Below are 27856 nucleotides of genomic sequence, written 5' to 3' on the forward strand. Positions count from 1 at the left end.
CTTAGCAACACTGATTTTTTTTCTCCTCAGTTGGTCATCCTAGAGCATGGCTAATTATTTGTAGCTATGGTAATATATAATTAGTTCACATCTCAGTAAAGCCATTTTATGATGTATTTCTTTGAAGTATCATGTTGATGGGCCAATCTGCTGGGAAATTGTTTTAAGTGATCTTAAATGATCATTAGTACTTCAGAAGAGCAACCCTGTGCTTTCTTGTAATAGAATTCAGAAGAAACCTTATTGTTGAGATGTAGTGGTTCATGCCTATAATCCTAACTACTCTGAAGACTAAGATCTGGAAGATTATGATTTGAAGCTAGTCTGGGAAGAAACTAGAAACTATAATTTACAAAATTTACAATTAAAAAAAATGTGACTGAAGTAATAGAATGCCAAGCTGAGTAAATATGAGGCATGGAATTCAAACTTTGGTACAGGTACAAAGTGTTTTTTTTGGGGGGGGGGAGTTTATGGGGCTTGAACTCTGGGGCTGGGTACTGTTCTGAGCTCCTCAACTCAAGGCTACCACCGTACCCTTGACCCATAGTCCCACTTCCCATTTTCTAGTGATTAATTGGAGATAAGACTCTCATGGCTTTGTAGTGCCCAGGGTGGCTTTGAACTGTAATCCTCAGATCTCAGCCACCTGAGTGGCTAGGATTACAGGTGTGAGCCACCATGCCTGACTTCAGGTAAAAAGTTTTATAAAATAAAAGGAACCCAGGTTACTTTAGTTGTACAGTCACTAAGGACCTGGGTGAATGTAGAGTATTCCACCTGCACCACTTAATGTATAAATAAAATAACTGACTCTTAAGTTGCTAGGACTTTGTATATCTCCACTACTTTATGTTGTTGGAAACCATTTAAGAAGAATTTGAGAAAGGGGATAGTATTATAGTATGTAGTTTTAGACTTTTTTCTTTTTATTCTGTGTATGTCTATGTATGCATGAGTGCTTTGGACTCTGGACTTGGGCACTGTCCCTTAACTTGTTTTTTGTGCAAGCCTGGCAGTTGAGCCACAGTTCCACTTCCAACTTGCTTCTGTGGTTAATTGGAGATGAGGCTCTATTAGACTTTTCAGCCAAGGCTATTTCTAACCCAAGTCCTAAGATCTCACCCTCCTGAGTACCTGAAGTTACAGGTGTGAGCCATCAGTTCCCAGCTTTCATCTTTCTGCTCTGTATTGATAATCAAGCTTTGGTAATCTCCTCATCATTTGTGTATACTTACCTTTATACATTTTAGAGGCTCTGTTAAATTGAATTCAATCAGTCATATAATGTATTGTACTGTTAAAAATGGCTAGGTGCTAGATACATAAGGCCATATAGTATGATGTTAAATGAAAGGACCTCCAGGATATAGAAACAAAAGCCATATAATGAGTGGTTGTTGTCCTTAATGTACTATGTTATAAATGGGTAGATGCACTTGCTTGTATGTGGAGTTGTTTATGCTGTTATTGCACAGCCCCTCGTGTGGGGGGATTGAACTCAGGGTGTGGGCACTGTCCTTTTGCTCAAGGTCAGCACTCTACCTCTTGGGCCACAGCGACACTTCCAGGTTTTTCTATGATTAATTAGAGATAAAGGTATCACAGAGGGCCAGGAGTGTGACCTTGTGGTAGAGTACCAGCATATGTGAAGCCCTCGGTTTAATTCCTTGGTATCACATAAATAGAAAAGGCTGGAAGTGGTGCTCTGGCTTAAGTGGTAAAGTGCTCGTTTTGAGAAAGCCCAAGGACAATACCCAAGCCATGAGTCCAAGCCCTAGGACTGGCAAAAAAAAGTCTGTGAGATATTCTTACCTAGGCTGGCTTCAAACCAGAATCCTCACATCTCAGCCTCCTGAGTAGTTAGGATTACAGGCATGATTCATCAGTCCTCACCTTATTGCCTATTTTTAATGTTTTACATTATGTAGAAAGTGTTTAATAAAATATCAACAATGTCCAGGAGTCATTTCTGTATTTCATGCTTGCATTTTTTCTCTCTGGTTCTCTGCTGGAATGTTTTAGTCACAGCCCTCTCCAGGTTGTGCATTGCAAAACTGATGAAATCAGAAACCTAAAAAATAAGAAATTAGAGGGAAAAAGTTGCCTCTCAGTTTTATGAATGCGTCAAAATGATCCTGGAAAACTACCATTTAACCCCAGTGGATTTTTATATTCTCTTATTGTCTTTTGACTATATTTGTTTCCTTTGGGGGCGTAGATTCTTTATCAAATTTTAATACATTTTTATACTTTCTGACAACACAAAAATGATTGGTTGAAATAGATGATTATTGTATGTGTTTATCTTGAGCTGAATTTCACATTGCCTATTTTCAGGACATTAGGAAGTTACTTCTTAATCAATGCTACTGTAGAAACTTGTAGACACAAGTACCTGTGTCATAAGAATAGCTGCTGATAAATCTAGAGACATTAGGCCAAATAGTATGACACTAAATGTAAGGACCTCTAGCATAAGGAAACAAAAGCCATATAATGAGTGACTGTTGTCCATAATGTACTATGTTATCTCTCATCTCTTTTGCCATCCCTTGGTTATCTCATATTGTTACAATATTTCACCTTGTTATCTGATATATTTTATATGTGCTTAATTGGTTATTTGAAATTGAATAGGGAAGGGGAGAAATCAAGATAAGCGGGGGGGGGGGGGAGAAGGTGGGAGGGAAATGGGTACCATGTCATGAGAAAGGGTATCAATGTTTGTGAAGTAATGCACCTTCTATCTGGTGAATATAATGTAACCCTTCTATTAATCACAATAAAAAAATTAAAAAATAAGAAAAGAATAGCTGCTGAATACCAGAGATTCACAACTGTAATCCTAGCTACTCAGGAAGCTGGGATCTGAAATCTGAGGATAGAGATTAGAAGCCAGCCCTAGCAGGCAAATCTGTGAGACTCTTATCTCCAATTAGCCAGAAAAAAAGCTGGAAGTAGAGCTAAGGTACAAGTTGTAGAGTGCTAGCCTTGAGGAAAAAAAAGCTTAAGGATTGTATCTAGTCCCTGAGTTAAGTACTTGTATACAAACACATATATACAAAACACACACACACACAATCTCACAATCATACATACACACTCACATGTGGTACATATGTATACACAGAAATACTTTTCATGGCCATAATCTGGAACATCCAGAGAAAAGTGTATGAAGAAGCTACTGAAGAAGAGAGACCTGAAAGACAAAGTCAAGGGAGGATTGGGAAGAGGAACAAAGAGGACAGAAGAAGGAAGGAAGGAAATAATAGATGAGGCATGGGAAGAAGGACAGGGCAGAGGGGAAGATCAAAAACATTCCTATACAGACACAGTATGTTGATGTATTTTGTCCTGACTTACTGGAAAATCTATAATACAATTGGAGGTCACTCAAATAGTATTCATAGAAATTTAAGCTAAAATTCACTCTAGAATATAAACTTGCCCTGCTGATTTTGATGACACTCAAACCTCAAGCAAGACCCCCCATTATGAGCCAGGAGCACAAATCTGGGAAGACTTGGAGGCTGGTAATGATCAAACTTGATCTTCCTATCCAAAAAAGCTACTGAAACACATTAAACCTTCCGGTCATTGCCCTGAACCAAGACAAGTGCTCTATCACCAAATGTTGTATTTCTTTAGCTAGTATTGCAATGTTTTCTCTACTGAATGGGATCAATCATATTTCATGGAGACAGAAGACTCACTTTTATAGAGAGTGCCAGGCTTATTAGAAGCAGGCATTTAGATTTTTTTTTTAGCGTTCTTCCTTTCTTTCCCTTTACATACCCTGGTATCATTATCAGATACTCCTGTTGTGGAAACAGGTTATTCTGTAACCCCTAACAAGGCAAATGGGCAAATGGACAAGAAATCAAGTGCTTTAACTGTCAGTCTTATGATGCTTTGATTTTTCCTCTATTTTTTCCTAACACTCTAACTCAGTCACTATGCCTTCCCGGTCCGTGCAGCTGCATAATTACATATCAGATCTCCAAAATGAATTAGTTTATTTTTAAAACAGCTAATTGCCTTAGTGGAGTCATGTTTTACTAGAAGCACAAAAAAGGAGCTTTGTTCATTGCAGGGAAATTTTCTTCTGCAATGATGTTTAAGCTCAGTCTTCTGTCATGAAAATATCAGCAAGATATTCTAGAACATCCCAATGTGCCTTCAGCATTGTTTACTCTACATGTAGCTCTATGTTATCATGAAAATAAAATGGCATACTTCCTAATGTGCTTTGCTGCCATGACAAGGAATGGGGTCTGATTTTCCCTATATTTTTGGTAACCCAATTTAGACCACTTCACTTTAAACCAAGTATATATTTATATGGCAAAATTCTCATTTCATGTTTTTGTCTCCTTTTCATGATAGAAAATTTCTCTAGAATCAAGGCTTCTCTCTACTATCGTCCTACATAGTTTCTGCTCCTATAGCATGGAAGATTGGATGATTTACAATCAAAAGAGATCTTTTTGTCTTATACATTTATGAAGGCTACCATGGTTTTGGCTTGCCCTGTTTCATAGCTGGAAGAGAAGGATACCAGTCATGCTGAAGCCATCTTGGTACTAGATTCCTACTTTCCCAATAATTAACCTATGCCTTCAATAGCAGCATTTAACCCTTGGGAAACCATCAAAGGTTTCATCTCTTAATACTGTTACAATGGCAGTTAAATTTCAACATGCCTGTCACCATTTTGGATATAAAGTGACATTCAGACCAGAGCTCCATTGTGTTTAGTGGAATTGATAAGGGTCATATTTAAATAATGCCACTTTGCAAGGGAAATAGTCCCAGAAAACACGGATCAATGAATGAGGACGATTAATCCCTGTGGGAAGACATGACCTTGGGAAATTCACATTAGCAATACCCCTTCAAAAACTGACCAAACTTTAGTAGAAATGGATACTCACCATGAACACCATTTACTCAAGGGAAAATAGCTTCCTGACTGCTCAATGACAAATTTGGGAAAACCAGATTTTAATTAGAAAGATGATGGCAAAAATGTAACTCATCTTTATGTTTGTTAGCTATAGCCCAAAGGTTCAGGAACATGAGGTCAAGAGGATGGGATGCATTTCATTCAGTTCCCTTCATGTGGTATAGCCAATATAGAGTGTTTCAGATCTGACCCCAAATCCAACATGGAAAAAAATGTATGGACATTATTGCATTATTCAAAAGTAAATTTAACTGCTAAAACTTTAAGACTTAAAGCTTCCATGAATATTGGAGACTCCTGTAAAGAATAAGATGATTACCATCCAATAAAACTTGAAGTGAAAATCACCATTTATTTCGCCCCATAATATTTCTCCCTAGTTGCCAATAACTTTCTCTTTGAGCGTCAGTTTTATGTTTAATTCTTTGTCCACACATTCCTTCAAATATATATTACATTGTCATGAACAATGAAGTTCTGGCTTTAGTTTGATATTCCCAACCAGGAAAGCAAAGTCTACAATTAGCTAAACTGTTGTTTTCAGATTGCTTTTGAAGTATCCCCCCTGGAGACTTCACATTCCATGCCAAGTAAGTTTTCAAAGTATGCCTCTAATAATTTCTGGGGAAAAAATTCTGCTTCCATAAACTAATAAAACATTCTGCTTATGATTTACTTAACAATTATAGGAATTCACCTGCTTCTCTTTGAACTTATATGCTTTGATTCGTATTGGTGCTCCCTTGTATTCACTGACACTAGAGCTAACCAACATGCATTTGGGTGGATCTTTTATTCCAAAGGTTAATGTAATTAAATCACAGTGCTAAATGGCTATTCTAAATATGGTATAGGTTTTCTCATTCAAATGAACTTCCAAATAACTTGAAAAGAGACCTAACTTGACTCCCATGTACTGACAGGTTAGTAATAATTGACAGTATGCACAATAAATAACTATATGACATCTTATCATTCTATATGTCAATATTTCCAAAACAAGAGTGACAGAGAAGATAACTATTGTTTATTATGTGATAGATAATACATATTCAATACTGCATATTTATTTATTTATTCCAAAAGACAGGCACTTTGCAATTGAGATGAGAGTATTTTAGGAAATTATGTCTCCAAATTTTATTTATATGGAGAAAATGCTTCTTTAATAGTAAACTTTAATTGTGAAATTTAAGAGCTTTGAGATGATCTCAAAACTCATTTCTAATTACATTTTCTAGCATTCATGAGGCTTTGAAATATTCAAGTTGTAAAGAGCTTCCTGTTTGTAACATTACACAAGTGAGAGGCTCTGAATTTAATGTTATATTTTAATCTTAAATTTTTCCATTATTTGCAAATTGCATTAATCACAGACATTCATGAAAATCAACAGAACTTCAGAACACTCATAAAACTCACTTTGATCTAATAATAATCTTCTCAAGCTACAACTACCTTTTTGTCCTTTCTGCCAGTGTTACATTTTTTAAGGATATTTTTATAACATTTCCAGTGCTTTCCATTTTAGGTTTTCCTATCATAACTGCGTCTGAATTTTGTAAGTCTTGGGCCTGACACCAGAAAACAAAGATCAGTTGATACCTTAATTGACTGAGGGGTATAAACAGACTGGAAGCATTTCTTAAAGTAGTAATAATCTTAGAAAAGAAAATGTACTTTCAAGTACAATTTATGCATTGAAGATTCCAGCCAGCACTATCAAGATGATGCGCTGCTGATTAGCTTTCTTTTTTGTTACATTACTTAATTTTAAAATAATTTTTTATTTCAAATGTCATAGTAACTTCTCATTGTTGATAGAATTACAAGGAGAAAAATCTTGAAAAGAGTACAGCTAGTTAAAATTCAGCACAAAAGAAAGAGGAAGGTAAACTTAGCCAAAACTCTATTTAGAGTTTTACCCAGAATATTTAGCTGTTTCACAAACTAAAATGTTGCCATTTCAAATGGAAAATTCTGGAGAAAATGTAGCATTTGGTAAATGAAATGTTTGGAACAAAATAAAGTTTTGCTATTGATGTACAAGCTCTTATTATGCAACATTCTTATCAATACTTATAGTTGGTGGACTGAATTTAGTGTTTTCCTATACATTGAATATAAAGTAGCACTCATTGTGGCTTACTTTTTCTTTTTTAATATTGTTTCCTGTAACTAGGATGCTTGACTATCTTCCTCCCTCCCTCCCTCCCTCCTCCCTCCCTCCTTCCCTCCCTCCTCTCTCCCCCTCTCTCTCTTTCTTTCTTTCTTTCTTTCTTTCTTTTTTTTTTTCTTTTTGGTGATTAATTAGAGATAAGAGTCTCCTGGACTTTCCTGCCTGGGATGGCTTAAAACTGGATCCTCAGATCTCAGCCTCCTTAGTAGCTAGGATTATAGGTGTGAGCTACCAGCACTCAGCCTGCTTGAACATATTTCTTTGGCATTAAAACTTACTTTTCAGTACATTTTCTATTTAGATTTTTATAGTTATTACAGATAGCGTATTTTTAAAATTGTAAACATTATTAATGTACATTCTGAATACCAGGAGTTTCATTAAATGCTCTTATAAGTAGTTTCTCCTAATCTGTCATTAACTTTTTCCCCTTTCTTAGAGGTGACTTTTTTTTTTTTGCCTGTCCTAGAGCTTGAACTCAGAGCCTGAACACTGTCCTTGGTTGTTTTTTTTTTTCCTCAAAACAGAGCTCTACCACATGAGCCACAGCACCACTTCCAGCTTATTTTTTCTATGTATGTGGTACCAAGGAATTGAATCTGGTTCTTCAAGAATTCTAGGCAAGCACTCTGCCACTAGGCCAAACTTCTGGCCCCTAGAGGTGTCTTTGCCCTGAAAGTATGTTTTTATATCCTATGTATCAGTCTTTTGCTCTGTCTCATTTAAATCTATTCCTAATTTTCAGATTGTTTTATATTGTATCTTTTTTCTTTAAATGTTTTTGAAACTTGCTTTCTGATTATAGATTTTTAACTCAGCTGGAATTGTTAATTGTATATAGTGGTAGTTTAGACATTGTGTAGTGTAACAGAGAACCAATTATCTTAGATCAGTCATTTATGCATTCATTTATTTATTGTATTGATACTATGTAAAGATTCCCCATATATGTGAACCTAATTTTTGTTGGATTATTATATTATCTTGGCTTTTTTATATTTAAGACAATAATATAGTCTCTTTATTAAATTTTATTAGGTAATTCCTGAAATCTGATAGGGTACATGTTTTTCTGCGCTTTTTCTAAATTGCATCTTTTGGGGCTTTGCTATTCCATGTAAATTTTGGAAATTGTTCACTAACAATGAAATTAAACATTTATTTTATTTGTATTCATGTTTTTTATCTATGCCTGTTAAAATGCAGAAAATTGGTCTACACATTATTTTTAAATATCTCTGTTGAGAATATTTTAATATTATGTAATATGTGAAATGTTTATCATCATGTTATATAATCTTGAGGTGTGAAATTAGACTTGTGTGTGTGCCAACATTCAATTATCCTAGAGTGCAAGGCTTACTGAATTCTAAAATCTACTATTTTTAGTTTTTCTTTCTCTTCCTTTATTTTATGAATTAATCTCTGACATTTTCCCTGGAAGATTGCCTGTTTCTAGCAACACCCTTTTATCTTTGCTAATTTTTTTTCCTCCTAAACTATTGCCTGCTAACTTTTTAGAGTTTTTAAATAAAAGAAAATTGGTCAAAATATATTACTTAGCTACAACAGCGAGCTCTCAGCTTATGACAGTATGGCTTATTTGTTTACTTATTTATTTTCTTCACCAGGATATCAAAGTGGTATGTGTTGAATGAACACTGTGATTTGCAATTTGCATTTTGAGCTTATCCTAGGCTACAGTACATTGTGGAACACTTTTCTGATGCTGAACAGCCCCCACACACTGGTGATCACCAGAGTGAACAACCAGTGTTTAGTGATTAAGTTATTCACCAGAGTGGGTATATTAAATATAATTTTGCTTGGCATATTTTCATGTTATGATAGGTTTATGAGGATGTAACCACATCATAACACGAGGAGCATCTGTGCTGATCTATTAAACACCAGTGTTTGGATAAGATATCTACCCAGAAACATACCTGTTGGGGATATACAATCATGGCTAACAGATGGATAAAACTGATGCTAGCTTGCCCCATGTTAGGGAGATGCAACTGAACTCACAACTTCCCTTCCTTCCTAGTATAAGCACTATCCTGCCTCTCATTCATAAGAAGTAAACATTCAAGTTTAATCAGAGACAATGAAATTCAGAATTTAAAAGCCAGACAACCTTACTTTGAGGTGTTACCCTTAACTTAACCTATCCTGTGTGCTGTAGAAATTTTAATTTACCAGATTAGGAGAAGAATATTTAGATAGATAGGGAAAACTGATTACCCTCAGAAGTGGAGTTCATATAACTCTTCAGAGATTATTGTGGTGAGTTAAGTAGTGGCTGACTTTTAGAGCTGTAGTTTGAGGAGTGGAACCAATGTGAATCTCAAGATGTTTATTCTGTTCTGATACGCTACATCTTTCTACAAAAGAAATGAAGTCAAGTGTGATTGACTGCTAGGAGATAAGAAGAGCTGAAGAGCTCAGCAACATCACCCAAGCCGAGTTCAAACCCCAATGACCAACCAAAAAAAAAAAAAATAGAAAGAAAAAAGAAATTACTTTTCTACTATTTAAAATTGTTATCTTTAGGTGCAGCTCAACTCTAAATTACTATGAATGGGATCATTTTCTTTTTTTCTTTTTTTTCTTTTCCTTCCTTCCTTCCTTCCTTCCTTCCTTCCTTCCTTCCTTCCTTCCTTCCTTTCCTTCTTCCTTTTTGTGTATGTGTGTCTGTTGTAGGGCATGGACTTAGTGCCTGGGTACTGTTCTTGAGCTCTTTTTGCACAAGGCTGGCTCTCTACCACTTTGAGCCACAGTGCTGCTTCTGATTTCCTGGTGATTAATTGTAGATAAGAGACTCACAAACTCTGTTTCCCAGATGAGCTTTGAGCCATGATCCTCAGATCTCAGCCTCCTGTGAGTAGCAAGGATTACAAATATGACCATTTTCTAAAGGTGATACTTGCTTCAGCTTAAGTACTGGAGTTATTGTCTCTAGTTTGTAAATGATGTCAAAACAGCATCCCTTACAATATCTGGAAAATTCTTTCTTTAACTCAAGTACTTGAAGGGATGGTGATGAAATGATTTAATGTAAATTACTAAATCATGAAATGCCTTATTTTCCTGCATAGGTGAAAAAAACAAAGTCATGTGCGACAACTGTCATGAGCCTTCCCTGCCTACCTCTTTGTAGATGATTTAGTGGCCACCTCAAAATATGGAGTGCAGATTTCTTCTCTCACATTGTTTGAATGTCAGTTTGTCCTCTGTGTGAGTCACACTATTGCATTAGGACTTTTTGCAGTCTGCTTGCACATTATGACCAAATCCTTGTTATTATTTGCAGCTAAATGGTTAGTGTTGAGATCCATAATTTCCTGTTGTATTCTTTAATTGCCAAGCCATCACTACTTGTATTTCTAAAAAGGTTTGGCTTTCCCTTAAGTACATTTACCCAATGATTCTTACCAGTTATGTACCTTAAGGCAATAGCCCTCAGTGAGAGCCTCATTACTTCGGACTTTTCTGTTCTGTGTGGTATCGATTCACCCTTTCATTCCTCAGTGATCTTGAATCTTCTTTCTAGCAGATATAGTGAAAGAATTATGGAGAAATCATCATTGCCCCGCATACCCAATTTCTCAGCTCACAGGCTCTCTGTCTGATTATGTGTATATCTTGTCATACTCACTCAGCTTGCCAACCTACGGCTCTTATTTTGAAAATAAAAAGTATAAAAACAAGCAATATTGATTGCTTAATTAGCCATGTCTAAGCAAACAATAATTCTTTTTTTTTTTTTTTGCCAGTCCTGGGCTTGGGCTCAGGGCTTGAGCATTGTCTTTGGACTTTCTCAAGGCTAGCACTCTACCACTTGAGCCTCAGCACCACTTTTTGCTATGTATGTGGTACCGAGGAATCGAACCGGGTCTTCGTGCATGCTAGGCAAGCACTCTACCACTAGGCCAAACTCCCGGCCCCGCAAACAATAATTTTTAAAGTATATATTGTAATTATCTGTGGTTTACGTTAAGTATCAAACCAGAAAATATGCTGCTTAAGATATGATCTGAGAAATGCATTTTTGAGTTACTTTGTCATTGTGTGAATATTATATTTTACATAAACTAGATGTTATAGCTACTATATGCTAGGTCATATTGCTCTCGATTATGAACTTATATAGCAGGATACTATACTGGAAACAATAGAAGATGACATAGCAATGGTATTTGTGCATGTAAATAGGTAATGTATAATTCAAGTGTAGCATAGAAGATAAAAAGTGGCACATCTGCATAGAGAAATAGCCATGAACTTGTAGTGCTGAACGTTGCTTCGGGTAAGTGAGAGGTGAGGGAATGTGAAGAGCTAAGACATTACTTTGTACTGCTATGGACTTCATAAATGGGATGTAATTTGACTACAATAGATTTATAAGAAAGTTCATTACAGTGTTATGTACTGCAGCTAAATATATATCCTGCCCTTTTATACAACTGAAAGCACAGCAGGTTGTATATACCAGCATCACTGGATATGAGTAATGTCACAATAGCAATAAGACTTTTCCTCTGATAGAGTTGTATGGGACCGGCCGGGAGTTTGGCCTAGTGGTAGAGTGCTTGCCTAGCATGCACAAAGACCCGGTTCGATTCCTCGGTACCACATACATAGCAAAAAGCCGGAAGTGGTGCTTAGGCTCAAGTGGTAGAGTGCTAGCCTTGAGAAAGTCCAAGGACAGTGCTCAGGCCCTGAGCCTAAGCCCAGGACTGGCAAAAAAAAAAAAAAAGCAAAAAAAAAAAAAAGCAAAAAAAAAAAGAGTTTTATGGGACCACTATTGAATATGAGATCCACCACTAACCAAAACGACATCAAATGGCACAGGGCTATAAGAGGAAACTCTCAAACAGAAAAAAAAAGCAAAAACAAAAACTAATGTGCCGCTGGGTGCTAGTGGCTCACATGTGTAATCCTGGCTACTCAGGAAACTTGAAATCACAGTCTACAGCCAGTCCAGGCAGGAAAGCCTGTGAGACTATTATTTGCAGTTAACCACCCCCAAAAGCAAGAAGTGGAACTGTGGCTCAAGTGGTAGAGGGCTGGCGTTGAGTAAAAACAGCTCAGAGATAGTGCTCAAGCCCTGAGGTCAAGCCCCAGGCCTAACACAAAAGACAAAACACTAGTGTGTAGTTCTATAAGCAAAATTTAAAGAAAAAAAAATCATGTGTATCTTGAAGTTGAAGAAGGAGAACTTTGAATTCCAGATCATCTTGGGCTACATAGAGGATTCCTCAATAAAGACAGATGGAACAGAAGGATGAAAAGGGGAGAGAAAGAGACGAACAAATGACAGAGAAGAAAAAAGAGAGGGAGGGGGAAAGGAAGGCAAAAACAGGAGAGGAAAAGGGAGGGAAGGGAGAATTTAGTTTATGTGTGTAAAGAAAGCCAGCTTTTGATTTTTATCTGAAGAAAATTTGACATAATATTTTATACATTTGTATACTTTTATCCATCATAATTTTTATATGATTTTTTTCAAAAGCAGAGTAAGGATACAATGACTTTGAAAGTGCTGATGAAAAATGAGGATGTTTCAAAAAAGAAAAACAGAAGAAAGGAAAAGTCAACAGAAAGATAACTAAAGCTTTTGACCAATAGGCTATATAATAGAGGATGTGTTTTAATAGTATTTATGAAATATATGAGTCAATGTCATTGTTGTAATCCCAAGGAAATCTCAAGGAAGTGTGGCTACAATATTTTGGCTTTTTATTCAACTCATTCCATGTGAAGAATTTGCACCCTGAAAATTAAAATTGCTTCTAGTTACATGTAGCAAATTTTTGGCAATTCTTCCCCTGGAAATATATGGTCATTGAACATTTTTATAAATCAAATTATTCTATCTTTTGCTGATACAGCTGAAGATGCATTAATAAGGAAACAAGATACCATGATTGTCTATATGTTAGCTTAATGGCCTAGACTCAAACTTGTATCAACTTAATATTGATTTTTCAACAGATTATATACACATACATACATATGTGTATATATACATATATATGGATGATTTATACTCTCCTAAGATGTTATGATAATTCAGGATTCATTTGAATATAGAGAGGAAAGAACATTAAATTTAGCTTAAGTGCAGGACATTAGAAATGTAGCAATTGAAGTAGTACCATGAAATACAAAATTATCCCTATTTTAGAAAATGGACTCTAATTTTGGTTCTCATGTCACATCCCTCATATTGATTTAATTTTTTCTTAATTTTTCATGTAATGATAGGTACATGGTTAATTCTGTTTTAAGTGAAGTATATAGTTTACATCAAATCATATCCCTGAGGGTTTTTTATTGTATTTTATTGTCAGGATACTGTATAGAGAGGTTATAGTTACATTTGTCAGGTAATGGATATATTACTTCTCAAACCTTGATACCCCATCTCATGTTTTTGTCTCCCTTTTTCAACCCCACCCCTTCCCAATCATCTTTTTCCCCCTTTCCTTCCCTATTTGAAATAAATAAATGTGTATACAGTATACCGGGTAATAAAGTCAGATACAGTAACCACACGAGATTAACCATAAATGGATAAAAATAGAAAAGAAATAATTTCACATAGTACATTAAGAACAACAATCAGAAAGATAAACCTCTTGTTTCCATATCCTAGAGTTCATTTTGTTTAGTCTCATCCTATATGACCTCATGTACATAGCTTTTGACCTATTGTGATCCTCTGCCAGGAGAAACCTAACTGAGCACTAATTATTACAAATGAGGGATGCCATGGTGTCTTTGCTCCTTTGGGTTTGGTTTACTTCACTTAATATGATTTTTTACAAATCTTTCCATTTCCTTAAAATGGGACAATGTCATCTTTTCTGATGGCAACATAGAATTCCATTGTGTATAAATACCAGATCTTCTTGATCCAATCATGTACTGAGAGACATCTGTGTTGGTCCCACATCTTTGCTATGGTAAATAATGCTGCAGTGAACTTTGTTGTGCTAGTAGCTTTCATATGCCCTTGTTTCTGGACATTTGAATAAATGCCAAGGAGTGGAATTGCTGGGTCATAGGGGAGCTCTATGTTTATAGTCTTTTGAGGAAATCACCATAATGCTTTCTAGAGTGGTTGAAGGAGTTTGCATTCCCACCAACAATGTACTAGTGATCCCTCCTGGCCACATCCCTGCCAGCATCTGTTGTTATTAGAGTTCTTGATAATGGCCATTCTATCTTGAGTGAGATGGAATCTCATAGTTGTTTTGATATGCATTTCTTGTATGGCCAGATATGTCGAGTGTTTCTTCATGTGTCTATAGGCCATTTTCATTTCCTCTTTAGAGAGGTCTCTCTAAGTCTTTAGCCCACCTTTTACTTGGATGATTGTTTCTTTGAGAATTTGTTTTTAAGAGATTCAATAGTTTGAGCTGTAGGTATACTTTAGATAAGAAGCCCTTGTCTGTTTTACGGTTAGTGAAGATCTTCTCTCACTCTGTTGATTTTCTATTTAACTTGCTGGCTATGTCCTTTGCCATACAGAAGCTCTGCAGTTTAATGCAGTTCAATTTGTCTAAATTTCTTTAATTTGTGTATTTCTGGACCTTTATTAAGAAATTTTTGATCTGTGCCAATGAGTCCTAGTATGGCTCTTATTCCTTCCTGTAAAGTTTTCCGAGTATGTTTTACCTCAAGGTCTTTAATCCATTTGGAATTAATTCTGGTGCAGGGTGACATGTAAGGATCCAGCTTTAGTTTTCTGCAGGTGCTTAACCAATTCTGCCTGCACCATTTGTTAAAGAGGGTGTCTTTCTTCCATGAGATTTTTTTTTTCCAGTCCTGGGATTAGGATCAGGGCCTAAGCACTGTCCTTGGGTTTTCTCAAGGCTAGTACTCTGCCATTTGGGCCAGAGCACCACTTCTGGCTTTTTTTTTTTTTTTTTATGTATGTGGTACCAAGGAATTGAACCCAGTTCTTCATGCATGCTAGGCAAGCACTCTACCACTAGGCCAAACTCCTGGCCCTGTTCCATGAGATTTTTAAATCATTGTTTCTCCAATGTTTTCTCTTTGGTTTATACGGGGGATAGCATTAACTTATTTTTGTGGATTATCAGTTACTTAGTTGCTCAATACATTAATTTGTTGATAAACTTCACTGGAGCTAGTAAGTTCTATTGTTCGGTAACTAATTATTCATCATTTGAATAAAGAAAAATAGTGCATTTCCATCCAACTAAGGTTTGGAATTTAAAACAACATCATTTGTCTTTTAAAGGTTACCTTTTGCTTATAACTAAGTACTGTTGAGAAGTCCCTTCAGATATAGCCAACATAAGAAAATCGTCCATCTCCACTTACAAAACAGGTTGCTATATCCTCAGGTAAAGTAATTAATGTTAGCATGTTGATTTTTAAATAGGCTCTCCCTGCAATCTGGAAAGAAGACATTAGGCAGGGGGAATATATGGTATTGAAGATATTCCTGGGTTGCGACTAAATGACAACAAGTTGCAATTCTGGGTATTCAGTGAAGATTTCAAGCTCCATGTAAGTGTTTCTTCTATTAATAGGTCAGATGTGGCATTAGAGAAAGAATGTAATGAACAGCCTATCATATAGCACAACTTTCTAGTTCATTATTTTGTCATTAGGGTAAGAGCATTGTGGAATACTGAAAATCTATTTAGTGGCTAGGAAAGAACCATTAATGTTGTTGCAATTTGCCTTCTAATCTTTCTTATCTAATTTACCACTGAGAAAAGTGACCAATGACCCCTATGTTCTAGTTTATGATCCTATAGCTGATCTTGGTGACTAGAATTTATATTAGATCTTGTTATCTCGTCTTTAATGTGGAGAACATAGTTGAGCCTCAGTCATCCAGCTCTTTATTTGTGTATTTATACTCAGTTACAATGGAGCAACTCCACAGTGTCTTGAGTACTATTGTATACTTAGAACTAACAATATTTTCAAAAAATTTATTATTAGTGTGATGTACAGAAGAATTAGTTACATGAGTAAGGAGTACATTTCCTTTTGCACAGTGTCACCCCTTTTTATCTTCTCCCAGGTCTCCCCTCCTGATTCCCCTTCCCCCAAGTTATATACTTCATTTCAAACACAGTGTCCAGTGAATATCACTACTGAATTGATTCATTCTTTGGCTCAGTGTTTCTGTGCTTCCCATTCTCTTCCCCAAATCAGATAAAATTATATACAAGACAGGTTACAAAAATAAAAAAAAAACAGTGAATAAAACAAAGAAATAAAGGAAAGAAAAAAAACCTGCAAACATGGGGCCGGGAGTTTGGCCTAGTGGTAGCGTGCTTGCCTAGCATGCACGAAGACCTGGGTTCGATTCCTCGGTACCACATACATAGAAAAAAAGTCGAAAATGGTGCTGAGGCTCAAGTGGTAGAGCTCTAGCCCTGAGAAAGTCCAAGGATAGTGCTCAGGCCCTGAGCTTAAGCCCAGGACTGGAAAAACAAAAACAAAAACAAAACAAAACACTGAAAAAAGTACAGTAGAAAACCTTTGTTTCCATTTCTTGGAATTCATGTTGATAAGCATCATTTTATGATTCTATGTACATAGCTATTGAGCCCTTGTGATCCCCTCCTAAGAATGTCTTCTTTTGTTCTTGTTGTGTGAGTGTTTAATTATATTCAAGTGTAACCATTTTTCTGTTAGTATCCATTGGGTTTACTCCTTTGTATGTACTAGCTCTGAATTTCAGTGCTGCACTGAAAGACAGATGCCAACATCTCCATTCACAAAGAGAACTGTGACTTAGAAAAATTGAAAAATTTGCACAGATTTGAATGGGCTCTAAATAAAATTCTTTCTGAATCTAGAACCACTTCACACCTCAGGCTGTATTATGTTGAACACTATGTAAAAGACATGCAGTGGCTCTCATGCATAAGCCATTTTTTTTCCAGAATGCATTTCTTTGATCTAGAAAATATATGAAGACAAGGCCCTTCTTTCAAAATATGTAGGTGCAGAGTATCTTAAAGCTGTCAAGTCAATGAGAATATCAGATGGTGCTTGCTTTTAATCAGAGCTTTGATGTTGCCCACAAGACCTGTCACTATGCCCTGTGAAGAAACTTCAGCGAAGCCCCCAATGCCATTATTCAGAACCAGAGGAATTCATAAGGGCATAGACACACTTTATTTATTTATTTTTAGAAATTTCTAATGTCTTTTTCAGGAAGTATAGTTTCAGTTTAGAAATTGAAATGTTTAAAACATAAATTCCCCGCATTTTCCATTGCTTGAGTTTAGTCCTAACAAGATAGAGCACTATAGATTTTTTTAAACCTCCTGTTACATGTTAATCTTCAGATGTTATGTGGTTATAAATTTATCCCGGAATGCAATCATCCTATTAGTGATGAAGGTGTGGATGATATTGGGTATGGAAGGCCACCTCTTCAGAGAAAGGAAGGCCAGAGCCAGAGGTAAGACTATGGAAGAATGATAAGTACAAAGGTGACTGAAGGTGATAGTGTGTCTGATGTTTATTTGTGAAAATACATATGAAAAGCAAAATAGAGTGTTATCAGATACATCACTCTTGTCCAAGTAGGTTCATGCATATTCATTCAACCAATACTGAGTATTTAACTCATTGAGTGCACACTGTTCTCTGTATAGTGTGACAGTTACCCACATGGCTGAGGTTTCTCTGTGCGTGTGTTGTCGAGGTCTCGTGAAGGGATTAGACATGGAACTAAACTCTTCAAACACCCTGTGATTTCTGTCATGATTGCAGAACAAAATTAGATCTTCTCATTCATGATTACTCAGGCCAAGGAAGGCTTTGCCAAGGAAATTCCCTTCAGGCAGAAGGATCGAAAGAATTTACTGCTTTTAGCTCCGGAGATAATGGTGGGTCCTCAAAGACTGCTGTCTTCCTTCTGTGAACTCACCATGTGAAAGAGACTCTTATACTATCTTTTTAACACTCCAGAAACATGCTGCTATGCCCCAAATAAAGGTATGATGGTAGTGGCTGCAGTATATATTCTTTTGATGCCAGTACTTGGGGAGCTCTGATGGAAGGATGTGTGAGTTCAAAGTCAGCCTGGGATACAGAATGAGACTTTATTTTATATTACCCAGTTGTGATGGTGGTGATGATTTGAGGATGATGGTGATGATGATGAAGATGATGATGATAATGATGATGATGATGATGATGATGACAACAATAACACATGGAAGTGATGGAAATAAAGAGTTAGAAAAACATAAAATTGTACAAAAAGAAAAACTGTGATACTAATTTTGAGGCAAAAAGCAAAAGGACATTATGAATACGATGAGTAGTGTCCCTTGTATGACATTTGAGAAAGGCATTAAGCTGCTAAATCAGTGTGGTAAGAATAATCTTAGAGCCTTTTTCCTGCTCTTGAAATTAGAATCCTGATTTACCTAATCTTCGATACCCATGATTCCATATTACTCAGCAATATGGCACATAGTAAATACATGCTTATTATTTAATTATATGCCATTGCTGTAAATAATTTTAATTTGTCAAAAAGTAAAGTCTAGTCTAGACATTATTTTTCAAATTTTAATCTCATGGCCTTTTTCACATGGATTGGCTTCAAATCATGATCCTCAAATCTCAGCCTTCTGAGCAGTTAGGATTACAAGTGTGAGCCATTAGTGACTGGGAAATATTGCTATTTTTTTGAGATGAGCATTCTAGAATTTTCTTCATTTGACTTGTTGATAGATCATGGTGTGATATGACAAATCCTGAGTTTTCCTTTGGGGCAATAAATGATGTGAAGGCTTTGAGTTGAATTTACATATCTGCTCTACTTATACTAATGTAAAATTAATCTGATCAAACAGTTTTTAAATGTACTATTTCTCACAATTTAATTTTTAATGTACTATTTCTCACAGATCCACACAATTTAATTAATATTTGATGTTCACAATCACATGTATTTCCAAATTCCAAAGTATTTAAGGAGCAGATATTTCATAGAATAATATTAAATTATGCATTTGATCCAAGCAGTAGACTAGACTGAGATTTCTACTTAAATAGACTTCTCCTGCAGTTTTTCTTTTTTTAATAGTCCTAAAGTCAAAAGTATTTTGTTACACTGCAACAGGGATTTCTATTAAGAGTTTTTGCTCTTGTGGCTACATTTTTAACTATGTAGTTCATAGAACAGATCCAATGAAAGGTAATTTGTATGTCTAAGTAGATGTTTTTAAATAAAGAAAATGATGCTTCCCTGTTAGTGTGAAGCTTTGAGGGTTATTTGAAGCACAAGAAAAGATTTCTGGATTCTATGGACACAAGATACGTGTCCCAATGCAAAATGATGTTCACTGCCTACTTTTCCCATGGGAGACATTACTCTTAGAGTCAGTAGTGTGATACGAGTTTCTCCAGTGATGATTAAAGGGAGGAAAAGTTGTGCCTGAGGCTGGAATGTATTTTTTTTTTGGCAGAATATTGAATGGGAATAGACTCAGTGGAAGTCACTGATTAAAAGTAGCACAATGGGCCAGGTGTTTTGGCATATACCTATCATTCTAACACTCAGGATGCTGAGGCAAGAAATATGGTAGAGCATGTAAAATTTTTCCAGTCCAAGAGATAATCAGACATTTCTTTAATCTTTGCCATCACCAAAGAGTTATTTAGTCACATAAATTGGAGCCATTGCTATATATGGATATAAATTCCTTTCCTTCTCTCTCTCCCCCCTTCCTCTCTCCCTCCCCTCCATCCCCCCTCCCCTTGTCTCTCTTTCTCTTTGTTCTGGTGCTGGGTCTTAAACTCAATGCCTCACACACCCATTTAACTTTTTCCCTTCATGGCTTGCACTCTACCACTTAAGCCACACTTCTCTAGATAAATTTCTTATCCTACAGATGGATACCAGCTGTATCCATTGGCAAATCTATGCTGTGAGGCACTGATAAGACAAGGGTATACAATAAGAGTGAATCTACAATTGATTTCTACAAAATACTACTTTTCAGGCCTGTACTCAGATTTTCATTGTGATTTTTTGTGGTTAAATTGGTATTTCAGTAAGCAAATAGGAATATTGCATAACAAAGGCTGAACTGAAAATTAGCGAGTAAGAAAAAGATCACAGTTACTTAAGAGGAACCTCTGAATAAGGACTCATGTATTCATTGTGGAAATTCTATCAAAAGGGCTATTAAATTTTATTTGTTCCTGTACTTAAGTAAATTGTGCATGATTCTATGGATTTTTTTCTCTGTGTTGGCTATTTTCATCTCTAAATACATGGACTAAGGCACAACTTGCAAATGCTCAGGAAAATACAACGTAGAACTGAATGACTCAGAAGCAAATGACAGGGCATGGATGCCTCTCACCTCAGGTAGGCAAGGTCTGCTGAGCCTTTTCATATTTTTAATATCAATGGTCTTGGTATTTGGTCTCTTGCATAGTTTCATTATTTTCATTTTTGAAAATTGTTCTCTGATAATACTTGCTAATTTGAAATTGCACTAAAAAAGACACTTTATCCATCTATATTTTTAGCCATCTAATTAGTGCTTTGGGAAGGATGATCTAATCTTGTGGTTCTCAAACTGTATTGTACATCAGAATCACTTGGAAAGTTTGTTAAATACATACTCCAGAGATTCTGATTGGGCAGTGTTGGGGAAGGGTCCCAGTAGGGGCATTTCTAAGAAGTTCTCATATGACCTGGATCCTTTGTAATTTCTAAAAGTTGAACAAATCACAGAACAACATGTTCCTTTGAAAGGACGAGTTAAGAGAAGAAATTGTTTTTTAACCAAAGCACAAGGCCAATGACTGTAAAGTACTTGCATTTGTTGATTGGTTCCTGTTTTAATCTAAAATAGTCTTCCTGGAATTTTAATCCAGATGAATTTTCTCAAGCTGTGCTCGCTGACTGATCAAGGAGTAATTTTCTTTTTCAAAAACCTTTCAGTGATCGATTAGGATTACCTTAATTGTTTTTGAGACAAATTACTTGCAAATATAACAACTGCTATTCTAAAAGAACTAGTGATTTTCTTTGAAGAGGTAGAAAAAGAATGTATGTATGCATGCATGCATGCATACATACATACATACATACATATGGTCATAATACATACATATTAATTAACAGAAAAAAATTACTAAAATGTATTTCCCCCTCTACCAGAATTCCTGGAAGATATGAGGGCATCAAGCTTGTTGTTTGTAAGCAAATGCATGTAATTTTATTACTGACAACAAGAGTTTGGGAAATTTGAGGTCAGGAGAGAATGTCTGGGATGACTGAGTCAATGGAGATACAAATTATCAATAAGTAGCATTCTTTCATTGTGGCATTCTTATAAAACACAATTTAGTGTTTATGGGCAATAAGCTGAAAGCTTAGATTTTAGAATCATAGGATGTAGCTACAAATGGGAAGATGTATTTTGTGATAGGATAAATTAGGCAACTGTCTTCCTTGTTTGCTTTCAGTGGGATTTAGACAGAAGAAAAGCAGATCTACTGATAATTCTTTTGTGTGTGTGTGGATCATGGGGCTTGAAATCAGCCTGGGCATTGTTCCTGAGCTTTCCACCTCAAGGCTACACCCTACCCCTGGGCCTGGGTACTGTCCCCGAGCTCTTTTGCTCAAGGCTACCATCCTACTCTGGAGCCAAGCTCCACTTCCCAGGTTTATTGGAGATAAGTGTCTCAGCTCCTTTTGTGCCTAGCTGGCCTTGAACCTTGATCCTCAGATCTCAGCCTTGTGAGTAGCTAGGATTATAGGAGTGAGACACAACACTCGGCTTACTACTGATAATTCTTAAACTAGAGATTTAAGAATATTTCTTAGATTAGTTGTTTGTTGGTAGTTAGTTATTTACTGCTGTTTTTTGCAATGCTGGTAATAAAACTCATATGAGTTATGTATGGTAGGGAAATGTTTGCCACTGAATTACATCTATAGCCTTGGAATAAGAGTATCTGGATTTTATTGTTCGTTTATGTACTTGCATAAATAGGATTAAACTTTTTATGATTTTGAGTGACTTTTTGCATGAGTGTTTCATTTTCATTTCCATTCATTTTGGACCCTATTTTATTTTGCCCCCCCATACACACACACATTTCAAACTTGTATTAATATAAAGTATGATGTTTAGTTTAATTTCCAAACTGTTTATTAAGTTGAATCATAATTTATTATGATGAGATTTTTCCAAATTATTCCTCCCTTCTATTATAGCTTAGAATTCATTTATATTATAATTTGTTAAAGTTTTAGAAAAACCTATCTGTATTTTTTCTCCTAACTTTGAAATTGTTTTATGAAATATCACCAAGATAAACTTAGTCATATTTTTTAACTAACATTTTTGGGATGGTGTAAGAAGTACTATTTAAGATTTTGGAGTATGGCGCTATAGTAATCAATAACTGGATAATGTTTATTTTTATTATCAGGGACAAGTGGGATCTATTTTATGATGTGTCAGTATCTTTCCACACTAAAATAATTTTCCATGCTCAAAAGTTAAAATGTAATACAAGAATTCTATTGTAAAGAATACTGAAAGAACATGAAGATAAAATGTAAATAAACCTCATGTTGAAATATTTAGTCAAAATGATAAAGCTATATTTTAGTGCCCTTTCCCAGACTTTCTGAGAAATATGATAATTAATGACACATTATTCTGTAGTTTCAGTCTATTTTTTTGCTTGTGAGTACAAGAATATTGAGATCCTTCTAGTCAATTGTGGTTTGTGGGTGTAATTAAACATAAAGTGACAAAAGATGTGTAGGCATCTATTATGCCAATATTATGATTCTTTTATCACTCTTACATATTTTTCAGGATTTTTGTATATTTTGTCAAAAAACACTTCAAACAATTAGGTAATGTATTCTACTTTTTAGTCAGTAGATTATTTTACAATTTATTCTGAAAATCTCAAATTATTTTTTGCATTATTTTGATAAAGAAAAAAATGGTTGTATAGAACATGTATGCTAAGCGTACATAGTTAATTATCTGGGTTACCTTATAAGTATGTCTGTTTCAGCCTGACTCCATTTTAGAGAGACAGCCAAAAAGAAAGAAGGAAAAGTGGATTTGTAACTTACTTGTGGCTATTTTTTCACAATGTTTACATTAATCAAATCATCAATATGCACATCTTGATATTCAATCTTTGTTTTTGTGCTGGTTCTGAGGCTTGAACTCAGGGCCGAGGCAGTTTTGTCCTTGAACCTTTTGCTCTGCCAATTGAGCCTCAACTCCAATTCTGACTTATTTTGTAGTGGTTAATTATAGATAAGGGTCTTGGGGATTTGTCTGCCTTGGCTGGCTTTGATCTTTACATCTCAGCCTCTAGAGATCATGTAATGAACATGGAATGAAGTGCCCAGTTTAATATATGCAATCTTGATTTTTCAAATGTATTTCAATTAAAATTCCCTTCAAATTCATCTTTAAAGGAATGAAACATGCTAAAAGAAATTTTTTAACCTCAAATATAAATAGATGAAAGAGAGCTTCTCCTGGTAAGAGGAAAATATCTTCGGTAGGAATCCCAGGCAGCTGCCAGGTACCTCTGTTTTCTAATGCAAAGTTTTTTTTTGTTTTTGTTTTTGTTTTTGCCAGTCCTGGGCTTGGGCTCAGGGCCTGAGCACTGTCCCTGGCTAGAGCTCTACCACTTTGAGCCACAGCACTAGTTCTGGCTTTTTGCTACATATGAGGTACCGAGGAATCGAACCCGGGTCTTCGTGCATGCTAGGCAAGCACTCTACCACTAGGCCAAACTCCCGGCCCCTATGCAAAGTTTTAAGATCATTTGTGGGCTACATTTATTTCTTCTCAGATCTAAACTGCTATTCATAGCTGGGCATGGTGGTGACACCTTTTATTCTAGCCCTCAGAGGCTGAGAAATTAGGATCGTGAGTTTGAATGACTCTGCCTTAGAAAATCAAAATAAAGTAAAAATCAGATCAAATGATATGTGTGATTACTACATAAATATATCTTCCTCAAGGACAAGAGTTAGGTCCACATTATTTCTATTGCATTAATTTCATGCAGATATTTCTTAATGGAAAGCCTGTTGCAATATACAATGGAATTAAGCATTGTTTTCCCTACTGGTAGAACTAGAAGTTATTGCTGTTGAGCTTACATTAAATGCAACTTGAAATATCTATGTTTTAAACATTCTTTAAGTAGACTATGGGGTAGAAATAAATCTCTGAAAGAAGAGAAAATTACAAATGTGTTTTCTGATACATGGTTTAATATATTTCTTCTTTTATCCAAAGCTTGAGTTTCTTTTAATTTCCCTGCCTGGGGTTTAACCAAAATTTTCTGTCCCTCCATTTAATTGTTCTGGGCATCTTGTAAAAACTGCCTTTCCTCTTTCTTTCCTTGCTACTAATGATACTTTAGGATTTAATGTTTTTATTATTTATCTATTTTGGCACAAGGAGATGAGTTTCCATGACCAGTTGCATTATCACTTTTGTCTTTAACTTTGGAAGCAGTTAGTGTGAACATCTCACTTGGGGTTACAGGATTTAGTTCTCAAAGAAAAAATGATGTGTACCAGAGATGGTAAAACCTGTTATGCTGCCTGGAGTAGTGAACTCATTTTAGAAAGTAATGGCACAATTTTGCTAATCTGGGGTTCTGTTGATCATTTTAATTGCCATTTTTGTAGAAAAGTGAGCTCTGCCTTTCATACCACCAATACACAGACACATATCACTTACATTTAGGTAGTGAACATACTACTTATTTGTTGAAAGGTGCCAACATCCAATACTTCTGCTTTCCCAAGAAAGTTATCAACTTTTCCTTTTGACTTTTGCAAGCAAAATAGTTTTACCCTAAGGGATTGAAATTTTTCAGGTCAACAGTTTATGTTTTAGTTTTTTTTAGATGTAGAAGGAACTAGATGCAGTAAAGCTGATAGGTGACTCTTAAGATTGCATCAGGAGTTGTGAAATGGAAGATTGCCTTACATAAATATCAAGTACAAAAGGAAAAAAAAATAAGGCAGTCCTTCATAAAATTTTTATTTTGGGGTATGCTTGTTTTCCAAAACTACCTCTACTAAATCTCTTGTCAGTGCTGAAACTAGAAGGCAGAAAAGCTCCGAAGGCTTCAGCCAACTGCAGTGTAGCCAGAGAAACAGGCAACAAAAATAGAACACCAGGATTGCTGTGCGTGGGCGAGGCAGAAACCACATTATGAGCAAAAGCTTCCAGTATTATTTTAGAACCAATACAGAGCTCTGCACTTCTCTCCTCTCCCTTCCAAAAACACATACTTCAAAAATAAAATGAAATGAAATGTATGTGCATTTGCCCTCTTAAGAGTTATAATTCTTAATTGAATGTTTTCCCCCTCGCCTTCTTTCCTTTGGAAGTGAATCGTCAGTATGGAAACAGTGTTGTAAAAACCAAGCTTAGGAAGGAAAGAGTTAATTGCTTTTAAGGCCCTGCAATAGAGAATTATGGTTTGAAAGATAGAGGCTGGACAGCTGGGTTTGCTGGGGTATTTTTAAATGCATTAATGCAGGCTCCAATCACTCGGCCAAGCTTGACCTATTTTTGGCTCTGGCCGACCATTGTTCTATTTCTGTGCCTGTGGGCCAAGCTGTTGTTGATTCATATGCAAATGGATTATCACTAGCTTTAGCCAACTTGAGCTGAGAGAGACCGAGAAAGAGAAGAGAGAGACACAAACAGAGAAGGGCAGACAACCCTAGCAGCCCGCAGAACTATAAGCCAGGTTTATTTCCTTTCTTTTTCTCCTTGGTACAGTTAGTATTTTTCTAGTTATTTTGACCAAGAAAAAACCCCAAAGCACATTCCTGGTCCCCACCTGCTTTTAGTTTCCAGGATAACCTGAGAGTCCAGGTTGCTTCTACTCCGTCCTTCCAGCTTTTGCACACAGGTTGGTAATTGTGAAGGGGACGTGGCCAGGTCTTTGGGAAAGTGTTATGTCCATCTGAGTGGAAAGGAAATCATTGCCGAAGTTGATCCTCTGTTGCTTCTCCTCAAGGAGGAGGGAAGAACGGGCAGGGTAGCTCCTGGGGCCAGTGATGAATCTTTCATGTAGCTGAACTAAGAGTGGTGGAATATGCTGCAGACAATTTACGAGAGTGCCTCCTGTTTCTCCTCAGATGGGGTGGCTGCGCGGGAGCAACTCTTGGCTCAGCAAAGAATGCACAGTAGGATCAGCTCAGGTAAGACACTTTTACACAAACCAAGATGGGTTATGTTCCGAAGGGGGCTGGTTGGGAAAGGCAGCTGAGAAAAGCACCTCTTTTAAGGAACGGCGGCTGCTTTTTGGCTTGATTGTGGATGTTTTCACAGTGTCGCTGTAAGGTTTAACTTACATCCGTTCCATGACTGTTTCTCTGCATATTCCCAGTCTGCTTAGGGGATGGCTGCTTCTGAATGAAATTGCAAAGTATTGCTTCTGATGACAGATGAACAGAGATAAGTAAAATGTAGTTGAGGGTGTTTTGCCTTACTATGCAACTAGAAAAAATGGGGGGAGGAGAGATACCTGGATTGATTGTAAGCACATGCTAACAGGATCTCAAAATCAGGTAAGTTCATATTGTGGCTTCCGTTTTAAAATTGCAACCTCAGCCAGCTTGATGATTTTATATTTACAGTGTGCACACAGGAGCATATCTATTTATAGACATACCTTCTGAAATGCATTTGCCACGGAGTTTTTTTTTTTTAAGGTAGTTTGTATTCTTTCCTTTAATGTGCCTTTTTCTCCGCAGCTGCAAATACAATGTTTAAAATGAAAGGAAATTATTATTACCAGATGTTTATTTTTTTTAAAAGACATGTTTATTTTTCAAAAACATTCTGGAAGGCTGGTATTGCAAGATACAGGGGGTACACACACAGAAATGTGCTAGGAGCAGGTGCCCTGTTTTAAAGGCTAAACCCTGAACTAGTTTCTCAGAGGTCCAGCTTTTCTCTCTAGGATAAGCATGGGAGGAGACTTGTCAGTTTTATCCATTTGCACTTGTTAAGTGAGCGCAACTCTTCAGGCAATATCATTTTCTTGCAAATTGCTGCTTTTTGTGTTTATTTCTTACAACTCAGTCATAAAGCTTTTGGCACTCCGTTTCTCTTCTTTTCTGAATACTGCAACTAAAATCGCCCTAAAGTCTTCTCCAGAGCTTTTAAGGACCTGCGTGGGCTTAATCTTAATGGGTAGGACCACTATCTGGGTGCCCAGGAGAAGAAGGCAGCAGAAACCAAGGTCTATGTGATTGAGTTAGGTGTGAAGGAAATACTCCACAGGTTGTGCTCGTGTCTGCTGCTCTGTTTCTAATAGAACTATCCAGCTTGTGGATTCTGCTGGAAGCAACATTTCAGGAAGCTTCTATCAGTCATGATTTTAAGATCATGAGGCTCTGATCATCACATAGAATCAGAATAGAGTATCAAGTGGGCATTTATACACTAAAGTGACAAGAATAACATTAATGAGGAGTGTCTGGGAAATAACTGCACGAGCATAATATCATTGTTGGAAAGCTGACAAGGTCTTGGCAACAGGTCTACGGACCGATCTTGGATGAAACTGATCAGATACCATTCTATTTTAACATATCCATGAATTATAGACAGAGTTATTTTAGCTAGCACTTCAGT

General features: G+C 36.2%; 1 protein-coding gene across 2 annotated transcripts in view; it reads left to right on the top strand.

The window, feature by feature from the left end:
• Hdac9 (histone deacetylase 9) overlaps positions 1-27856 on the top strand; it is a 352031-nt gene that overhangs the window by 165267 nt on the left and 158908 nt on the right. The window contains exons 1-2 of one of the 2 annotated variants that reach the window (XM_090332731.1): positions 25834-26123; positions 26353-26415. In XM_090332731.1, the coding sequence (XP_090188857.1) occupies positions 26394-26415 (22 nt within the window). In that variant the 5' untranslated portion in view covers positions 25834-26123; positions 26353-26393. Of the gene's footprint in view, positions 1-25833; positions 26124-26352; positions 26416-27856 lie in introns of those variants that run through there. The other variant, XM_090332730.1, reaches the window with a different exon arrangement.

Source organism: Megascapheus bottae, chromosome 5 (assembly GCF_031878675.1).
Source record: "Megascapheus bottae isolate mThoBot1 chromosome 5, mThoBot2.hap1, whole genome shotgun sequence".
NCBI lineage: Eukaryota > Metazoa > Chordata > Mammalia > Rodentia > Geomyidae > Megascapheus > Megascapheus bottae.